This window comes from Erpetoichthys calabaricus, chromosome 12 (genome assembly GCF_900747795.2).
Source record: "Erpetoichthys calabaricus chromosome 12, fErpCal1.3, whole genome shotgun sequence".
In the NCBI taxonomy this organism is placed as follows: Eukaryota; Metazoa; Chordata; class Cladistia; order Polypteriformes; family Polypteridae; genus Erpetoichthys; species Erpetoichthys calabaricus.
Window position 1 is genome coordinate 6732992 of NC_041405.2, and position 20931 is coordinate 6753922.

The 20931-nt window shown below is 42.9% G+C and overlaps 1 protein-coding gene across 1 annotated transcript; it reads left to right on the forward strand.

The window, feature by feature from the left end:
* The first annotated feature begins 12787 nt into the window (after window positions 1–12787).
* LOC114661792 (perforin-1-like) lies at window positions 12788–17156 on the forward strand. The gene is made up of 2 exons (XM_028814992.2): window positions 12788–13329; window positions 15299–17156. Exons 1-2 carry the CDS (start codon window positions 12791–12793, stop codon window positions 16479–16481), a joined length of 1722 nt encoding a protein of 573 aa, XP_028670825.1. The 5' UTR covers window positions 12788–12790; the 3' UTR covers window positions 16482–17156.
* The last annotated feature ends 3775 nt before the right edge of the window (window positions 17157–20931 follow it).

The following is a 20931-nucleotide window of genomic DNA, read 5'->3' on the forward strand; positions in this document are numbered from 1 at the left end:
ATTTTTTTCCAATTCGGCGGTTAAGTTTTGTGCATCGATAAAGAATCGTTTCGAGAGTTTCATTTATTTATTTTGCTTTTGATTGAATCCCCAGTCCGGAAAATTAAACAGACGTGGACTGGTACTCGCAGACAGGCACCTTCTCCTTCGCGTCAGCCAAGCTGGAAGACTTTTTCAAGAGGAAGGCAACTAGATAATGACACACGACCTTAAGGGGTTTAAAGGTAAAGTAATAAAACATGATGTTGCCTATGGCGTTTGCGTGGTTTTAATTTAGAAACTTTCGGGGTATAAAAGCTCTAAAGTACCCACAGAGCTGGCGCCTATGCCCTGAAGTATTAATTTGATCCTGTGTATCACGATAAGACAACTCCCGGACTGCTTGTGTGTGAAGTTCATCCATCCATTATCCAACCCGCTATATCCTAACTACAGGGTCACGAGGGTCCGCTGGAGCCAATCCCAGCCAGTACAGGGCGCAAGACAGGAAACAAACCCCGGGCAGGGCGCCAGCTCACCGCAGTGTGTGTGAAGTCTTCAGCTGAATTTCTGACTGTCTGACCACAACAAAACGGAAAGGTGTGCTCGTAAAAGAATATATTCAGAAAAAGAATTATAGATTAATCAACAACATTAGCATAATTTTACAAAGTATTGAACAAATTTAATTCAATGCTTATAATAGTTACTTCAAACCCTGAGGTTGTGGGTCCAAATCCTGTTAAACCGACACCTTGTGACCAAGAGCAAGTCACTTCACTTGCCTGTGCTGTAAGTCACCTTGAAGAAAGGCGTCAGCCAAATCAATACATACATCTATATATAAATCTCAGTATATAAATCCAACGTCACTGTCTGTCTGTCTGTCCGCTTTCACGAGAGAACTACTTAACGCATTTAGATCGGAAATTTTTTTCTATAATTTGCTTCTACATTCCAATTGATTTTGCGACTTCAGTCATAGTGTCATAGTTCGCTAGCTGCACCGATTTATTCGCGCGAATCCGAGAGAGAGAGAAAGGCTGCGGGCCGAGGGGAGGGGGAAGCGGGACCTCAGGATTAGGGAGGTGAGGGGTCATCCTCACTCACGCGCCAGCCTCCGTTTAGCTAGCGCTACCTATTTGTTCAGCAGGCATTATCATCTGGAGATTGTGAAGGAGTAACGTTTGACGTTTTTGAGAGAGAGATCAGGGCCACGTGTTTTAGAGGGTAGCTGCTGATTGGCAGAGATATCACGGCCACGTGCTTTTCACCCCACACGGGGGACTTTCTCCAGTCAGAGCTGAACACGATCAGATACAGTGGTAACGTTTGACGTCGGAGCGTACCTACCTTCAGCTTGGCCAGAATTACATTTTTTATTGATTTTTAAAGTTCGTCATGTTTCACTATTACGTGTGCAGAGGGGACAGCCAGTGTGAAATAAAATGAGAGCCTGGGGTTAATTTGCAGTTCTCTGCTCTGTAAGTCAGTGATTTTTCTAACCCGCTTGGTCCAGAACAGGGTCACCCGGGAAGCCGGAGCCGATCGCAGCTAGCATAGGACACAAGGGTGGTACAAACCCTGGACAGGGCGCCAGTCCAGAGCAGGGCAAACACACACGCACACTCTCTCTCTCTCTCTCTCTCTGTATCTATCGCCAATCTACCTAACCTGCGTGTTTTTTGGACAGTCAGAGGAAACCCAAGGGGGAACATGTAAACTACACGCAGCCAGGACCCGGAATGCAAACCCCGGTCTCCTTACTGCGAGGCGGCTGCCCTATTAGTGAATATTCTTCAGACTAATACTCCGTTGCAGGGCAGATTTGCCAGTGTACGGGAATATGCCCGTTAGCACTGCAGGTTCAAAAGCCAAGGACTATGGAATGGAAAATGGAAACGACAAGAGCGTAAAAATATGACCATCAAAAGAAAACGGACAACTGAGGCCATCTAGAGGAGAGAACATTAATTTACGTAATCAGACCCAGAGATGAGTCCTTCCTTTCTCTACCACGATTTCTTCAGCGTCACGGCATACACAGTTTAAAACAGCGCGTCTGCTAAATAAAATGCTATACTGGATTTCCGAATTCTAAAAATAAAAGTGCCAAAGTGACATCGGGAACCATTTTGGTTTCCAGATGAAGGTTTCAGAAAGAACCATTTATTTATTTAATCCGTAATTTGCTCCATACTGAAATAAAAAAGAATAAATGGTAAAGGATTTGTGAAATCCCAATGGTGTTCCTGATTTTACAAGGACTTCCACTTCAATCAATAACACAAACTAAGCTCAGGTTTTCTTAATCTGTTCAGACACGGAGAGAACATGCAAACTCCACGCAGGGAGGACCCGGCAAGTGAACACCCAGGTCTCCTTACTGCGAGGCAGCAGCGCTATCACTGCGCCACCGTGCCGCCCCCTCACAATGTATCTAATAATAATAATTATTAATTACATTTATATAGCACTTGTCTTGCTACTCAAGGAAAACCACTTCAGCCACTTAGAGCAGATTGTACAAAACTCCAAAGGGGATACCCCCATACCTCAGTTCCCTCTCCTTCTATATATTTATAAAGATATAACAGCGTGGTCAAAACTCCCGACCGGAAACGACTGATTGAGAACTTGTGTTCAGTTTGGTCACCATGAGAGTGCTATGTTCGCCTGGTGTTCATACCGTAATAACGTCTGCCTTTCACTTCTGTTATTCTGCAACATTTCAGCTTTACATAAAATTGAGAGCGACAGCCAGACGTGTTCAGGCAAAGAAGGAATTAATCATACAGTACATATTTTTTGAGGCTATAATTGACAATTGAAAATTGTGGAATGTGTGTGTGTTAGAGAGAGCGGTCCCCATGATGGGCTACAGTAGAGTCCTCTCCAGGCCTGTTCTCCGTCTTTTGCCCAACTGTGGTGAAGATCGCCTTAGGCCCTCAAAGCCCTGAAATGGACTGAGCAGGGTCTAGAAACCTATAAGTGCCCACCCTGCCCTTTACTACCTCATTTATTATTACAAGTCTTGTAGGCCTGACAGCCTTCCATTGAAAGACAAAACTGCATGACTAAAGTCATGTCAAGTATTCTGAGATTTAAGACGCAGTGCTTCTTGGGATTGTTTACTGCCGAGAATGGCTTGTGACAGCATTCCAGCTGCAATAGATAGGTGAGGACTGGGTAAGGGTGTCCCTGCAAGATCTGATAGGTCACTGCTTGGTCAGAAGATAGAAAGGATGGTTCCTTATTTAATGTTAACCATGAGGTGATGTCATATCTGGTGAATTCCAGTTTGGTTTAGGCAATTGATTTTTTTTTTCTGCTGTTGCTTGCTTTCAAAGTCAGGCATTAAAGGACTACCTTTTGATTAATTGATCAGAATTGCTGTTTGATTTCTTTTTTCCAATAAAGCTATTTTATTACTCTATCTCACGGTGATTACTGTGAAGAGGAGACTCTGTCCAGTCTACGGAGGTCCACAGCTGCTATCTCAAGGCCCTTATGTGTCAGTTAAGGAATGGCTTTGTTCCTGCCACTCTCTCTGTCAAGCCTGCAGCCCCAAGTCTCCTCTTCACAGTACAAACTGACACTCTGCTTTGGTCGACCTGCGCTCTTAAGCTGTTGTGCTGTGAGGCGCCTGTGACCACACAAGCTGGTGACCCTCAGAATCTTGTCTTCTGATTGGCTGGTGACTTTGGCTCTGCCAGATAGATAGATAGATAGATAGATAGATAGATAGATACTTTGTTAATCCCAAGGGGAAATTCACAGATCTCTTCCTGTCAGAATTTCTTCCAGTTCCCTTTGGATTGTGTAGGACATCACTGGAGTCACCAACACGTTTCTCTAAATTAAAGGTCAACACCTCTAAGGGCAATAATGCTCTGTCTCGTGTCATTTGTTAATTGCCATTTTCTTGCCATTATCACTGGAATATTGTCCAAGTAGTATGTCAGAGGGTGTAGTGACACAGCATGTTCCAGCTCTGATTTACGACAGACAGAAGCTTTTTAAGTAATCAACAGAAGGTTGGACACCTGAGCAAATTGTTTGCTTCAATTTGCAAGGCTTCATTTACTTTAATTGTAGCAGAACACAAGGGGGTTGTAACCTATGAGTTGCTCCCTGAAGAAGGACCCATTGGTAATATTCTGAAATTTTCTTTTTCTCCAGTTTTTGCTAACCCAAAACATTAAATTAAATGTACTGCTTTCCGGTTCTCCATTTTAAGTCATTCATTGCATTTCATCTGCAAATTTGAACAAAAGCTGAGATTTTCTAAACATTTTGACCAGTAGTGTAGCTCCAGTTTTTGAACTTTATGGACTAAAATTAATTTGATTAAAGAGCGTAAAGCTTTGAGCGTCAGGAAGACGCAGTAACATTTGATTCAAAGATTACGGAAGGATCCCCGTGAAGCTTCACCGGTGTGCTAAGTAACATTTCCAGCACTTGCTAGATCTCTTACTAAATCATTACGCTCACCCTGAGTGAATGGCTGCAGCTCATTGTTTGAACATGTTGGGATCAATTAAATTCACACAAATGATCAGCAAAATAAAATGTCAGTTCATTATAACGCAAAGACGACAAAAACATGAAAACTGACAGTTAAACATGTGCTTTGTGGAAAAACATTATGTGATGGAGAAAAATGGTTTTCAATTTTTAATTCAGCGCCCATAAATACATAACAATCAGATGAAACTATCCAAACAATTTTTTCATTGCATACCACTGTTATTACTTTCTCGTAGGGAGAGTATTGGAATCGTCCAAAAATTCGATTTTGAGAAAAGCTTAAAAAGAATTAACCGTGACCAATCATAATACAATAATTTGTTTTTGCTGATGATTTCACCTTATTCTGGAATGTGCCTTATTACTTTCTAATATACAAAGTAGAGGAGAAGTATTGTAATGGTCCAAAAATTCAATTTCAAGATGTTAATGAATCTCAACATTTTAGACCTCTCTGAGTCTGAAAATTATGGATTAGGGCGACCCAGACACAGGCAGGCAGACACGACTATGTCCATCACCACACGTTTATTTACATACGCTACTATATACAGTCAATAAGTGCACCAATACCAGTTCCCCACAGTCCCAACAGTCCAGGCTTCCTTCAGCCACCTCTTCTCTTCTCAGCACATTATTTACACTGGGCCTCTCTTCGTCCACCTCCTCACTCGACTTTTATAGGCAGCCGAATGCCGACCACACCCAGCCACCTGTGACAAAATACAATTTTTGGAATTATATCTGTCTGTGTGTGTAAATTCGATAACTTGAGTACACTTTCACTTCGGTCAACCAAATTTTGCATACAAGTATTGGGTACAAAACCTAGATTTCTGTCAACTTTTCAGCTATTTCCACTAACCAAAGTGTTACTTTTTTATTCATGCAGCTGCAGAGTCTGATTTATTCAACTTTACTTTTATAATAATTGTTCATGGATCGGCTCTGAGCCCTTTCTTATTTGCAATGGTGATGGACAGGTTGCCAGACGAGATTAGATGTTTGCTGATGACATTGTGATCTGTAGCGATAGTAGGGTACAGGTTGAGGAGACCCTGGAGAGGTGGAGATATGCTCTGGAGAGGAGAGGAATGAAGGTCAGTAGGAACACCAAGACAGAATACATGTGTGTGAATGAGAAGGAGGTCAGTAGAATGGTGAGGATTTGATGAAGGTGGATAAATTTAAATACTTGGGATCAACAGTACAAAGAAATGGGGATTGTGGAGCAGAGGTGAAAAAGAGAGTGCAAGCAGGGTGGAGTGGGTGGATAAGAGTGTCAGGAGTGATTTGTGACAGACGGGTATCAGCAAGAGTGAAAGGGAAGGTCTACAGGACGGTAGTGAGACCAGCTGTGTTATATGGACTGGAGACGGTGGCACAGGAGACAGAGCTTGAGGTGACAGATTTAAAGATGCTAAGATTTGCATTGGGTGTGACGAGGATGTACAGAATTAGAAATGAGGACATTACGGGGTCAGCTCAAGTGCGAAGGTTGGGAGACAAAGTCAGAGAGGCGAGATTGCGTTGGTTTGGACATGTGCAGAGGAGAGATGATGGGCATAATGAGAGAAGGGTGCTAAGGATAGAGCTGCCAGGGAAAAGGAGAAGTGGAAGGCCTAAGAGAAGGTTTATGGATGTGGTGAGAGAGGACATGCAGGTGATGGGTGTGACAGAGCAAGATAAGGAGGACAGAAAGATATGGAAGAAGATGATCTGCTGTGGTGACACCTAATGGGAGCAGCCGAAAGAAGAAGAACTTTTATAATAATTGTTCAATGTATTATTAATTTGATCTGATTTGATGTCGATGGTTCTTTAATGTACATAATATAAAAATATAATCATTACCTTGTGGTTTACTCCTCAAATATCCATCCCCATATCTGAGTATAAGAGAAAGTCAAAGGGAGACCACTCCCGGTTATTTTATGACTGTGAAGAGGATGCCGATTCATCACTCGCATACAAACTCAAGTAGGAATCACCAATTAACAGGTCTTTCAGGATGTGTGAGGGACACTGGAGGTCCCAGAGAAAAATGTACACAAACACAGGGAGAACATGCAGACTCCACACAGACGAGAAGAAAGTGTGAAATTCGAGCCTTGAACATCGGACACACAAGGCAGCCATGTGCTGTTCACAAAAGACAAATAGATGGAAGAAAAGTGTTGAATTATGGGGGATCTTTAGGGCTTCCTCCTCTTTTTAGGTCAATTTAATTTAAGCTTTGTCTCTTGTCGAGGAGCACGGTCTTCAGTAAAGGTCAAACTCCTTCTTGCAGGCAGAGTGCAGGTTCTTCTTTCATTCACGTTAGAGTCGTCCCACAGTCTGAAGACTTGCTGTTGGGTTGATTGGCACCATTGTGTTTTTTTCTTACGTTGTGATTGTTCACTTGGTATGAGAGTACGCCACTCCTTGATGACCTGATTTTCATTATCCATGTGCGTTTTCTTGAACAACACGGTGGCACACTGCAGTACTTTGTTGTGTCCCAGACAGAGAGGACAGGGTTCAAATCCTGGATTGAGGACTATATGAACAAGGGGTTGGCATTCCTGCTTCGCAGATCCAGTGTCCTGGTTTTGAATGCCATGCCTGGTTGTTGTTGTTGGTGTGAATCTTCCACCTTCTCCCTGTGCTGGAGTTTTAACTCCACATTCCAGATCAGGGAGTTTGGAAGATGAATGGATGGATAGACTGATGGATGGATGGTGCTGTGGATTTTATTCCATAGACAAGAATGCTTGGTGAAATGCCAACTTCAGATGAGCCCAGTTTAAGCAGGCGTGATGGTACCCTGGGGTGGGATGGCACCTTCCCCAGGGTTGGCTCCTACCTTGAGCTGAGGGATGCTGGGTTGGATGTGCTGTTTTCTTGAAGTGAATTGTGGAAAGGATGATTAGATAATAAAAACAGTGAAAATCCAGTTGTAGCCTTTGGTTTTCTTTTATTTTCTGGGTGCTTTAGCTTTTTTGTTTTTCTCCCTCTCTTCTGTTTTTGATTACCTTTTCTTTCTTTATAGTCGCTACATTATGTTTAGAAAATACTTGATTAAATTTTGTGTTTTGCCTTGTGTGACACATTGAACTGAAGTGAAGATGTGTGAAGTAAAAAAAAAACCAAAATGACTGTACAAATGGCACAGAAATGAGGAAGTTGGCGAAATGTCAAATCTGACCGGTCTTGTAGTTAAGCAAGTCTCCAAGATGGCCTGTCAAGCAAAGATTAGAAATGCAACACCTTGAGGAGTGTTGTAACATTATGGAGGAAGCTGCTTTCCAGAAAATGCCCAAGGGTTTGAGCAAAATTGTGCCAATGCATTCAAGTTGGGAAGTCTGGGATTAAAATGCATTAGAGCTGATGCCCAGTTTAACGCACGTTAAGGTTTACTTGAGCCATTGCTGGATGTATTCAGTTTGCGGACACTAGCAGTAGACTCTGTACCCACAGACTTGGGTAATCACTAGAAATGTTTATCTTTATCATGCTGGGAATCACGACCCATCCTTGCTAAATACATTGGTCTAGACAGAGGCAGATACTGTATAAATAGAGCAGACATGGGTAGCTGCACACCGTACAGAAGATTGAAAATCACAGCAACTGTAAGTACAATAATTTTCTTCATCTATTTAAAGCATGAGCAGTTGAAGACAGTTTAAGAATTATACTACATTTATAGACAGCCATAGTCAATCTCAAATTGACATAATCCGAAACAGGGTGAGTGAAGCCTAGCAGCACAGATCACAATGCAGGAAACATCGGGGCACCAGCTTTGAATTACCAATCCGCTTAACCTGAAGGGATGTGGGAGGACAAGATGAACAAACACAACAAGAACGTGGAGACTCCGCACGGGCAACATGTGGGAGCAGGGTCGGGTGCCCAGGACGTATAGTTCTTAAAGGAATAAGAATACCCTCATTTTTCAGCAAAGGAGAAGTAGGATGTCTTGTGGCTATTTTCCTTCTTTGCCTTATTTGCAGAGTGGGGAAAAAATACCCCGCAGAGCAATGTTTTGAAATGAAAATAAAATTTTAAAAAATGTACTCATAGGCAGCAACGTCGACTGTAGTGTTATTTTTTCCTCTAAATCAGCAGGTGCCTGGGATTCTTCCGCGTTACCCGAGTTCCGATTTGCGCCGTCTGCCCGATAACGCGCGCATGCGCACAATGCCGCCACAGTCTCCATTGGGATTGTTTGCAATCATTTTCGACTTTCGGGTCAGTGGTAGCGCTGCTGCCTCACAGTTAGGAGACCTCGGTTTGCTTCCCGGGTCCTCCCTGCGTGGAGTTTGCATGTTAGAATGGAATAGAATGCCTTTTATTGTCACTATACACATGTACACTGAGATTAAAAGCAGCTCCTTCAGTGCAGACGTATATGTAGAATACAACAGGTAAATAAATAAATAAATAAACAAACTAATGTTGCAAAGAAGTTGCAAAAAAGTTCTGTGATGCTATATACATATGGAAAGAATAATAACTATTGCACTATTGGGCTATTGCACATAATTTAACTATTGCACAATAATGATGATCATGTGCAGTGAGTATTGGATGTTGGACCCGGAGAGTAATGATATTGTACAGTATACAGATATTGCACAGTTATTATCAGTACCATTTAGATATTGGATATTGCACAGTTGGGCAGCACGGTGGCACAGTGGGTAGTGCTGCTGCCTCGCAGTTGGGAGACCTGGGGACCTGGGTTCGCTTCCCGGGCCTCCCTGCGTGGAGTTTGCATGTTCTCCCCGTGTCTGTGTGGGTTTCCTCCCACAGTCCAAAGACATGCAGGTTAGGTGGATTGGCGATTCTAAATTGGCCCTAGTGTGTGCTTGGTGTGTGGGTGTGTGTGTGTGTGTCCTGCGGTGGGTTGGCACCCTGCCTGGGATTGGTTTGTGCCCTGTGTTGGCTGGGATTGGCTCCAGCAGACCTCCATGACCCTGTGTTCAGATTCAGCGGGTTGAAAAATGGATGGATGGATATTGCACAGTTGATGGATAGAAGGAAGTCCAGGGGTTGAGGGGTTAGACTGTGTAGTCAGTGCATGTGTGAGTTTAGAGTGGTTATGGCTTTTGGGAGATAAAACTGTTCTTGATTCTGTTTGTCCTTGTTGTGATGCCCCTGTAGTGCCTCCCTGAGGGCAGCAGGTCAAACAGATCAGAGCCAGGGTGGCAGCTGTCCTTGATGATGTTTTTTGCTCTGCTGAGGCAGCGGGAGGTGTAAATGTCCATCAGGAAGGGAAGAGGGCAGCCGATGATCTTCTGTGCTGCCTTTACTACTCCCTGAAGCCTCTCCCTGTCTGCCATGGTGCAGCTGCCGTATCATACTGTGATACAGTACGTCAGCAGGCTCTTGATGGACGAGCGGTAGAAGGTCAGTAGCAGGTTGGAGTCCAGGTTGTGCTTTCTGAGGACCCCTCAGGAAGTGTAACCGCTGCTGAGCCTTCTTGATGACTGCTGTGATGTTGTCTGTCCTCCGGGTGCTCCGGTTTCCTCCCACAATTCAAAGACATGCAGGTTAGGTGCATTGGCGATCCTAAATTGTGCTTGGTGGGTGTGCCCTGCAGTGGGCTGGCACCCTGCCCGGGGTTTGTTTCCTGCCTTGCGTCCTGTGTTTGCTGGGATTGGCTCCAGCAGACTCCCTGTGACCCTGTGTTAGGATATAGTGGGTTGGATAATGGATGGACGGGTCTATAGACTTCCAGCAAAAGTGGCGCCCAGTCAAATCACTAACTAAAGTGAGCAGACTCTACTAAGCAGATGTTTAGGTAGTAAAAATATGAACTCGGAACACTGCTTTATACTGTATATACAAAGTGAACAGTTTATGTATTTAAAAATAATGTGATGATCACTGAAGTTATTCAGAGACATGGAAACGACTGTCTCCTTGATTATAGTTGCTATTCATTTTATTGTGCTTTATGACTAAGAACTGACCTGATGTTCACACCCACCTACCTGGCTTGTGGCTCTGGCGTGATCACGCCTGTAATACCCAGCATTACTTGTTTGTGGCTGTATGTTGGAACCTCCAAATCCTGCTACCTCCTCCTGCTATGCTTTATGCTGCTTTGCTATCGCCACTCACGTGCACCACAGCACCGCCCGTCTCACCAGCTCGGCTGTGCTGTGCTGCTTCTCCACTGCTATTCAGATAAGTATTGCTCACTATCAGGCTAAAATACTCTTGCGACAAACTCCTTCATATTAAACAGTTTGTGCAGAGCAAATGGTATGACTGGAATATCCTAAAAGACACCGGTATTTTGCGGCACCCGAAATATGTACATTGCGGGTCAGGTCACCGCCACCGCCGGGCTGTGAATGAAAAGATCACCGGCAGCATCTGCTCAGGAACACGCCGTTCTACTTGTGGCCCTGGAAATAGAGGTGTCAGTGTGCCAAATTTACAGTATGTGAAAATAAACTCCGGTCAAAGCTCTGTGCAAAAAGAAGCCTCATTAACTAATATTGCATCGCTTAACTCGAGATCTCTTAATGGCAAAGCATTGGTGCTGTCAGAATTCATCATTGACAGCAAACTTGATATGCTGTGTTTAACGGAGACTTGGCAAAAACCGAATGAATTTACGTCTCTCACGGAGGCAACACCTCCCAGATTCACTTTCCTCACAGAGCCTCATAGCTCAAGACAAGGCGGTGGACTTGCAGTAATTGTTAGAGTGGAGTTAATCATCAAAAGAATCCCAATTGACTGTCCATTGTCTTTTGAGTGCCTGGCTCTTAAACTAATAACAGAATCAGGTCCTGTCTCACTCATTGTTCTTTATCGTCCTCCAAAATACAATGCATCCTTCTTATCTGATCTGACTGAATTATTAACCCACTTAAGTTCCTTTTCCCAGAGAGTCATTCTTCTTGGTGATTTCAACATCCATATTGACATCCCCACATCTAAACTGAGAAATTAATTCCTATCCTTACTGGACTGTTCTGACTTGGTGCAGCATGTTAATTTTCCCACCCACTCTGGTGGCCATATATCAGACCTGATCTGCACTTCTGGACTATCTGTCGGCAACATTTACAGCACTGATTTGGGACTCTCTGACCATAAAGCAGTATTTTTCACTGTCTCATTATCTCTCCCTCCTCTTACTTGTAAACAACAAATTTTTTACAGAAACCTTAAAAATATCTGTCCCTCTATCCTTTCTGGATCAATTTCTGATATTTTACTGTCTTCACCTATTCCACCAACACTAGATAGTCTTATTGACCACTATAACTCAGCTCTTCATTCAGCATTAGATAAAACAGCTCCTTTAAAACATAAGGAGGTTTCCTTTAAGCGTTCAGCTCCTTGGTATAACTCAGAATTGCGATCTATGAAAGCAGCTGGCCGACGCCTTGAGAGAATGTCACGTCAGACTGGCCTCACCATGCACATCCAGGCTTTCTCTGACCACCAAAGAGCTTACAGAGAAGCACTAACTGCTGCCAAGGACACCCATTTTGGCAGAATAATAGAAAGTGGCCATGATAACCCAAGGGTTTTGTTCTCTGCAGTTAATAAACTACTCGAACCCGCATCTGGCCCAACTACCTCTTCTACTGAAGTCTGTGAGAAATTCCTCCACTTTTTCCGTAACAAAATTAAAGATCTAAATAATTCATCTAACATAAATACACAATCTGCTTATATCTCTCCCTGTTCTCCCACTCCATCCAGCTCCTGCTCTAAGTTCTCACCAGTCACATCTGCTTTTGTTAATGAACTGCTTTGTAAGATGAGGCCGACTACTTGTGTCAGGGACTGGTGGGCAGTTGTGCAAAATGTCTACAAGAAGTCATTTTTTGCTCAAGGGGGCGAAAACCAGCTTCTGAGACCAAGGGTGGTCTTACTTTTTCTTCAGTAGACCATTACACCTATTGATATTATTGTTGAATAAATGATTGGAAAGGCACATTTTCCTTGAGTTTTCATTCAAGCAGATCACCTTTATCTGTAGGCCCTGTCTGCATGAATGTCTACTGTTTGCTTGTTCAGATATACTGAAAAAGTGAACAGTTTTCATGGGGTGGGCTTACTTTTCCACATGACTGTATGAATGTATTCGGCTTTTCCAGTGTTTCTCTCTTATTAGGCAAGGTTCAAAAGTCTTCGATCACCATTAGTAGCAATGTCATAATTAGGCAGGAAATCTGTCCCTTAATAGAAATTAATTAGAAATGCATCATTTGAAATGAAAGTGTTTTCACTTATTCTTGGTTTCATTTTTCAGAGTACATACATGGCTTCCAAGACTCTTCTGATTTCTCTCTTTACTCTCATAAACATCACATCTTCCCATCGTCTTATGGTTTCCGAATCTTTGGGGTCCGAGGAAGAATGCACGAAGGCTGAATTTGTTCCTGGTCATAACCTTGCAGGAGAAGGGATCGATGTTCTCAAAATGGAAAACAAGAAGGCGTACGTCATCAACATGGAGGAATTCCTGCACCCAAATAAAACGTGCATCCTAAAGAAAAACAACTTTTTGAACGGTAAAGAACAAAAGCTGCCCCTTTCAATGGTTGATTGGCGCACCATGCAAAAATGTAGTCATTCACTAACGAGTTCAGCCTATTCGTCCAGCGAGGCCCTGGCAAAGGAAACTGCAAGTAGTATTAAAAATGACTGGAAATTAGGACTGTCAGTGGAAACTCCAAAGGTCGGGGGGTCTATTCAGCTAGCTGGGAGACACTCTAATATTAACCAGTACTTCTCAGATAAATCAAAAAAAGACAAGATGACTTTCATTATTCAGAAGATATTCTGTGAGTATTACAGGTAAGCTGAACATCAATTTATTCATTTTCAAGCCAAATGACTTGCATTAAAACACTGATACTCAAACTGTTGGACCTGAGGGTCATTTCCGGAAAATACTGAGGAGCCAGTACACTATGTGCTAGTTGTAATTATGCGTAAAGAGCTTTAACAATGAATGATATTTCTTTCACATTAACTGCAAGTTCTCCACAAATGGTTATATTTTAGGTTAAAATAAATAAGTAATTAGAGGTGACACTGTCGACACACGGTATGTTTGCTAATGACAGGCTTGTGGGGGGTCAAGGTGAGCTGCACACACTGGTTAAGATGCTCATCAGTGAGTCTGTTGTACCTCTGATTCTTAATTAAAATCCCGACTCACAGATGTAGGTAGATCCAAACATGTTCAAAATGTATGTTGAGAGTCTTTTGCAATTGGTTATAGGCACACTCTCTTCCGCATTCTGTCTCAGCCAGCTTCTTCACTTCCGGCACTGATATCATAGCGTTTTCCACCGATTGCTTCAAGATATGCCCAGACTTACAGTAAACATTGTAATTCGTGTTTTTCAAATATTGTGCCAAACGTCAGGAGCTAACAAGGAGAAGAGCTTCAATGTATGTGTTTCAAGCTACATCCACAATTACGAAGGTAAGATCCGGTGTATTAAAAACTTGTGTCTACTATGAACTTACTGTTCATGGGACAAATATGTGATTATATTAGGCTTCTTTAAAAAAAAACATAATTTCAGTAATTAGTCATTAAACTTTATTCAGGAACAGGTGAATATACAAGGGTGAGTCAAAAAGTATCCACACTCTGACTTTAAAATTAATCTTAATCAACTTTCAGAAAAGTCAAATACAGTAGAACCTCTGGTCACGAACGTTTCAGAACACGTACAAAATCCGGTTACGATCAAAAAGTTCGCCAAACTTTCGCATCTGTTCACGACCACACGTTCTGGTGGTGAACAGTTTCCCTTCTGGTTCGTACGTGCCAATGATTTTTACACGTGTTCAGTCTCTCCCTGCACATCGTTCTCTGTCAGCACGGTGGCGCAGTGGGTAGTACTGCTTCCCGGGTCCTCCCTGCGTGGAGTTTGCATGTTCTCCCCGTGTCTGTGTGGGTTTCCTCCCACAGTCCAAAGACATGCAGGTTAGGTGGATTGGCGATCCTAAATTGTGCTTGGTGTGTGTGTGTGTGTGTGTCCTGCGGTGGGCTGGCGCCCTGCCTGGGGTTTGTTCCTGCCTTGTGCTCTGTGTTGGCTGGGATTGGCTCCAGCAGACCCCCGTGACCCTGTATGAGGATATAGTGGGTTGGACAATGACTGACTGACTGACAGTTTCACAGTTCAAACAGCCCCTTGAAAAAAAATAAGTTCAAATTATGAGGCACCCCTGTATAGGGAAATATTAAAATGCGATTTTCTATTTGGATGGATGATACTGTGCACAATAATCTTTAATGCAAACAGTAAGTTGACCTAATATGTCACATGATGCCTGCTTCACATAACCAGCATTTCAACCACAGTAACCTTTAAACCACAATGCTCAGTCCATGCAAAAAGGTCAACACAGATGGTGATCATCACATTATAGGAAAAAACCAAAAAGGAGTTGCCAGAAAGCTGCAGTGGGCTGGCAACCTGCTCGGGGTTTGTTCCTGCCTTGTGCCCTGTGTTGGCTGGGATTGGCTCCAGCAGACCCCCGTGACCCTGTAGTTAGGATATAGCGGGTTGAACAATGACTGACTGACTGACGATTGTTGCCAGAAAAACATTAAAAACACACAAAAAATATATGAATAACAAGAAAATAAGACAAAAGATGGCAGAACAGAATGAAAAAAAAAGAAAATCTCTGGAGTCTTTAGATTTACATTCCATTGGAATTCATTACTAAAATGTCTGTGTCTAGAAGTTTCCATCTCTATCCTGAAGAGCTGTCATGTCTCTATTTTTCTCTCGATTTCTAGCTACAGGTTGGTTTCTGATCCCCCACTTGAGAAACACTTCTTAGATGAAATTGAGAAGCTTCCTGAAATGTATGAGAAGAGCGCCTACCAAAGCGTCATTGACACTTATGGCACCCATTACACCACAGCAGTGAATCTAGGTGGCAAAGTGGACACAATTACATCCGTCAAAACCTGTGAAGTGTCCATGAAAGGACTGAGTATTGAAGACGTTGAGAACTGTCTAAACGTGGAGGCCTCTGCTACTGTAGTAAGCAAAGTCAACGTCAGCAGTTCACTGAGCCATTGCAAAGCATTAAAAACGAGTCAGAACAGAAGCGACAGCTTCAGCAAGGAATTTTCTGATCGCAAGACATATGTCTATGGTGGCCACACCGGCACTGAAGATATTCTTTTCTCAAAAACTGACTCGGGTGCAAGTGTCTACAAAGCCTGGCTGGAGTCCACCAAGTTGACACCCGCTGTTGTCACATTCTCGTTAAAACCATTGCACGGTCTGATTCGAAATAATAAGAAAAAGAAAGAAAATCTTCAGAAAGCCCTGAGCGAGTACTTCACAGAAGCGGCTTTATCCGCAAGCTGCACCAGAACATGCAAGGAAGACTCGAAACCGAGCAAGTCAGACAGCTGCTCTTGTGAATGCTCTGGCAATAAGAACCTAAATAACATGTGCTGCCCCACGCAGCGAGGCCTTGGCAATCTCACCGTGTTTAATTTACATGCCAAAAATTTGTATGGTGATCAAACAACTCAAGCAGATGCATATGTTGAGGTTTCCTATAGGAAAAAGGTAAAAAAAACTGAAAGAATCGATAACAACGATAATCCAGAATGGAATGAAACCTTCAAGTTTGGTTATGTTAAACTCTCTATGGACTCTGAAATCACAGTGAAAGTCTTTGATGATGATATGAATTATCGTGTTGACGTACTCGGTGAGTGCAACATCACAATAAGTAGTGGCACCCATGAAGAAGAATGCAAATTACACTATGGGCAGGTGTATTTTTCTTACACCTTGGAATGCGCCCCAAGTCTTGGAGGCCCAACTTGCAAAGAATACGCCCCGTCACCGATACAGTCAGATCTGGCAAAGAGGCAGCTCTCCAGAAGCTCTGTGCCCAACAAATGGAGCTCTAGCGCAGTAAAGAGAGGGAAAATGGGGGAGTCCAAATTGGCCTAAGATTACAGGAGAACCTAAGAAAAGCTTCGTTTGAGTTCATGTCCTTCTGTATGTTGTTTTGTCACATCTACAGCTGCACCCCTGTCCTAAACCGAAGCCTGAAGAATACTCCCAAAAATGAAACAATAGTGTGAATGGAATTATGGTGTACTTTGAAAAGCAATAATGAAAATAAGGATGGCTCACCGTAAACACATTAGGCTCATGGCGCGAGTCAACTCTGAATTGGGCGACAGTCAATCTCAGGACACACCTGGACCAACGTATTGTCGACAACTAACCTTCTGTTCATGACTAGAAGAAATGGAAAGAATGCACTAGCGTTGAACAGGCTAATGGACAAGCAGTCTTCAAACTTCTCTCTCTGTCTGTAGTGGGCAAGCAGCGGTGCTAACTACTGTGCCACCATACCACCGTACAGTGACTTTAAGTAATGACAAATGGAAGGTTTTATTGACACCACACCATTTTTTTATTTTATTTTAAGTAAGATAAAGGATGGTATATTTTCTAAAATAAATACATGTTGTGAAAAGATCAGACTTGACACACTTAAAACGGTTTGGGTTAGCCACCCATATATTATCCCTGGCTGCAATGGGTTCATTTTGAACAAGAAACATCTTGTTTGGAGTCCAGATGTGAACTCCTGAGGGTTTGTAAAGATGGCGGTTTTGAGTAAGTGATGTGAGGGGAGCCAGAAGTGACATCATCTTAGACGCCGGAAGTGACATCCTCGTAGGTGCCAGAACTAGAAGTGACGTCTTCAGTGCTGAGTCAGACAGGTTGTCCCGCGGCTGGTCTGTAGAGATAACAGGAGACGATTTAGTGCACCCTGCCACCCCCTGGCCTGGCGTGGGATTACTTTCACTTGGTCCACACAACGTTCTCCTACTCGCCCGTGTGTGACAATGTATATTAACGCACACACACACAAAGATCAGTTAACCACCCCCATTAACTTTGCACATCAAATCCATTGTCTCTTTTGACTGTAATTAAAGACACCAGGAACAAAGAGAGCAATTGGTGTGGTGAACCTTCATACCTTTGTCTCTTTATCAGCAGCCCCCCCCTCATCATCACCCCTGATCCTGATTAATCCAGTTCTAGGGCCATAAATGTGTGTGTTTTCAGTGATTTCATTTTATTTTCTTTTACTTCTGGTTGCATTCAAATTGTCTTGACCACACCACCGCTACGTCTGTTCTCAAAGTAACATTTCAGTTACAAACAAGTTAACATTCCTTTAGGTTTTATACAAAAGTTAAACTGTAAAGTCTCATGCAAATATTTTGTCCATACTTTGGAGAAGACATCGTCCATGCATAGAATTTCTTAGATGGCCAGCAGGCACCAGTAGATCTTCCTTATTGTGAAATGCTCCATTTCCTTAGATGAGATTGAGGCTCAGCCGATGCCTCATCGTCATCTTCTCCTTAATGTGACTTGTGTTTAAGGAGTCAACCGAGGACTCCTCCACATCGGCACTGAGCAGCTTCCCATAGCTTCGCTCAGGTTGGCAGACGTGGGATTTCCCCTGGACAAGCCTTCTCCAGAAGCCCTGGGTCTTGATGGCCTCTGCAGGTCTAGAAGTAACTGGAGAGGTGTTTCCAGATTCACTTAAGAGTTCTCGCTTGCGGGAATAAAATCTGAGGAAGTCGGATAAGGTGGAGCCATCCAGTGCTGGCGAGATGGAGATGGGAGGCATCAGAAACATGTCTACACTGCAGGAGCTTCAGATTCATCTCTTTGGAGAAACCCCAAGCAACCACTGCCCATAGAAGAGCTGGCAACCTTCAACACTAAACCCTACCAAGCAAGGCCTATCCACTATTAAAAATGAAGGTGCTAGAGCAGTTTTTCAGAGCGATGCCAAAGGAGAACAATTTTTGGTTCCCAAAAAACCCATCCACTTGAGGATTCCAGAGAGAACCTTTTATTTATTTAGATCTGTAACAGTCGCCATACAGTAAATAACCACATACAGATGGAAACAGATGTGTGCAATACCAAAGGGTCAGCATTGTAAAAGGACTCTTGCTGCGCACGTCCAGAAACTCAGGTTATGTCCAGGTTTTGTTAATTTGTTAGTGTCCTGCAGCCTACCATCCATTATGGATCTCAGTTTAAATTTCTGCATATAAGAAAGCTTTTCAAATCACAAAGAAACCAACATCATGTGCAAAGAAACCTTCCCCAGAATGAAATGGTCCATGGTCAAGCAAAATTTCGACAAGGAACCACAGAACCCCGTAAAGAACCATAAAGTGACATTAAACAGCTAGCATTTTCACAAGTGCACTTCACGAGGTTTCTATGCCATGGACACGCATCTTGAATTCTTGAGTAGTTTGTCCCTTTCCATTACTGTGTGTACTTCTCAAATGGACAAACCAAGGTGTGTGGAACCAGCGGGCCAGTCATACGAACTCAAAGATCAGCTCGTTCTGCGATGATTTATTAAAGTGTGCTGTAAGGGGTAATGTGGCACGAGAGCTGAACTCTCTTTGTTCGTTGCTTAATATGTCATTATAATAGAATTTCCTGAAGTCCCCAATACCGCTTTGCAATTATAAGCTGTTTTTTGACTTCACGCTGCTTCTTCTGAATTCTTCAGTAGTGAATTACAGTATATTCCTGTGTGTTTTTAAACCAATTTAGTTATTTTTGCTGTTTTTCTTCAAAAAATATTTAGTATAGCAATTTTAAATGATTTTCCTATCTTTCTCAGGACCACAACAATGAGAGTTTTATAGATTATTGTAAACGGTTCCTGTTTAATTTCCTTCATTGCTGTTTTACATTCATGTATTCTTCTTACACTGTTAAGAATAAATTCTTCTTGCAATCACTCCTTTGTTCTGCTGTGTTTCCTTTCTGAACCGGTTATGGGGAGGCCACTACAGTATTACATATACAGTATATGGGATAGGAAGCTCTTAATATTGTTTTTTTCAACCTAACATTGCAGGACATCCATACTTTACAGAAGCTCTGGAAAAAAAAACCTTGGGGGCTTCCTACATCATAAATACATGAAACTTGTTTGTATGTACAAGATAATATTTCATAGATAGGTAGCTGAAAATCCCAGCACATATCACCAAGTCCACTCTGAGACCTGACAATAGTTTCTGAGCTTACAAAACGGCTCATTCTTCTGGAACCAACTGTACCTTGGGTGGAGAGGATGGACGAGGCCCAGGAGAGGAAGATGGAAACGTACCAAGACTGGAGGACTGTTGTAGACAAGGGTGGAGGACCAGGTGTATGCCAGTGGAAGTGGGTAACCAAGGGTTTTTCAGGTGATTGCCTCAGCAACGCCTATGGAACGCTGGGCATCACTGGTGCAACTAGGAAAAGAGCCAACAGCGTGGAGGCTGCAGAGTGGGCATCAAGATGGATCTGGCAGAAAAGGGGTGACGTGTCGGGATCACCACCCAACGCCACCCGGACACAAGCTGAGACTTGATTAATCGTGGTCAGGTCGCCTGGGAGAGGGTGCTACCATATGACTCCAGGAAACAACACCGATGATGCGTCCAAGTCTGTGCATCAGTAGATGTCTGATTAACGTACATATGAGAAATGATCTTGTACTAACAACTTAATGTCTCATATATACAAGGTAAAATTACATTAAAAATGAGAAAAGCACAATTCAGCGTTAGTTATGAACATTAGAACAATCTACACAAGCAGAGCCCAATCAGCTCAACAAAGCCCGCCAGTCGTATCCACTTAATTTTGGTAAAATAATATCAAGTCGAGTGCTGAAGGTCCCTAATGTCCTCCTGTCCACCACACTAGTTAGTCTCTTATTCTATGTGTCTGTGGTTCTCTATAAAAATAAACTTCCTAACTTTTGTGCAAAATTTCCCCTTAACAAGTTTCCAGCTGTGTCCCCGTGTTCTTGATAAGTCATTTTAAAGTCACAGTCTTGACCCACTGGACTCATTTACTTCATCATTTTGAAAACTTCAGTCAGGTCTCCTCTTAATCTCCTTTGGCTTAAACTGAAAAGGCTCTGCTCTTTTAATCTTTCCTCATAACTCATCCCCTGGAATCAGCCTAGTTGCTCTTCTCTGAACCTTTTCTAGTGCTGCTATGTCCTTTTTGTAGTCTGGAGACCAAACCTTATACACAGTACTCGAGATGAGGCCTCACCAGTGTGTTATAAAGCTTGGGCAGAACCTCCTTGGACTTGTACCCCACACATCAGGGCTCTATATAACCTAACCTTCTGAATGGCTTCTGAACACTGTCTGGCAGTTGATGGCGTCAAGCCCACTATGACTCCCAAGTCTTTCTAATAAGTTACAAGAACAGAAGTTGGTGGTTACAAAAGTCTGCAGCCACACGAGGCACTTGAAGGCAAGCTGGAGACCACCTGTGGTGAACCTTCATACCTTTGTTCATTTATCCCCCAAACCCCCCAACCACGGAC

Bases quoted from the DNA above. Each gene is read 5' to 3' on its own strand.
- LOC114661792 (XM_028814992.2), top strand. From the start codon at position 12,791: ATGGCTTCCAAGACTCTTCTGATTTCTCTCTTTACTCTCATAAACATC. The intron at 13,330-15,298 runs GTAAGCTGAACA...CTCGATTTCTAG, and splicing joins ATATTCTGTGAGTATTACAG to CTACAGGTTGGTTTCTGATC.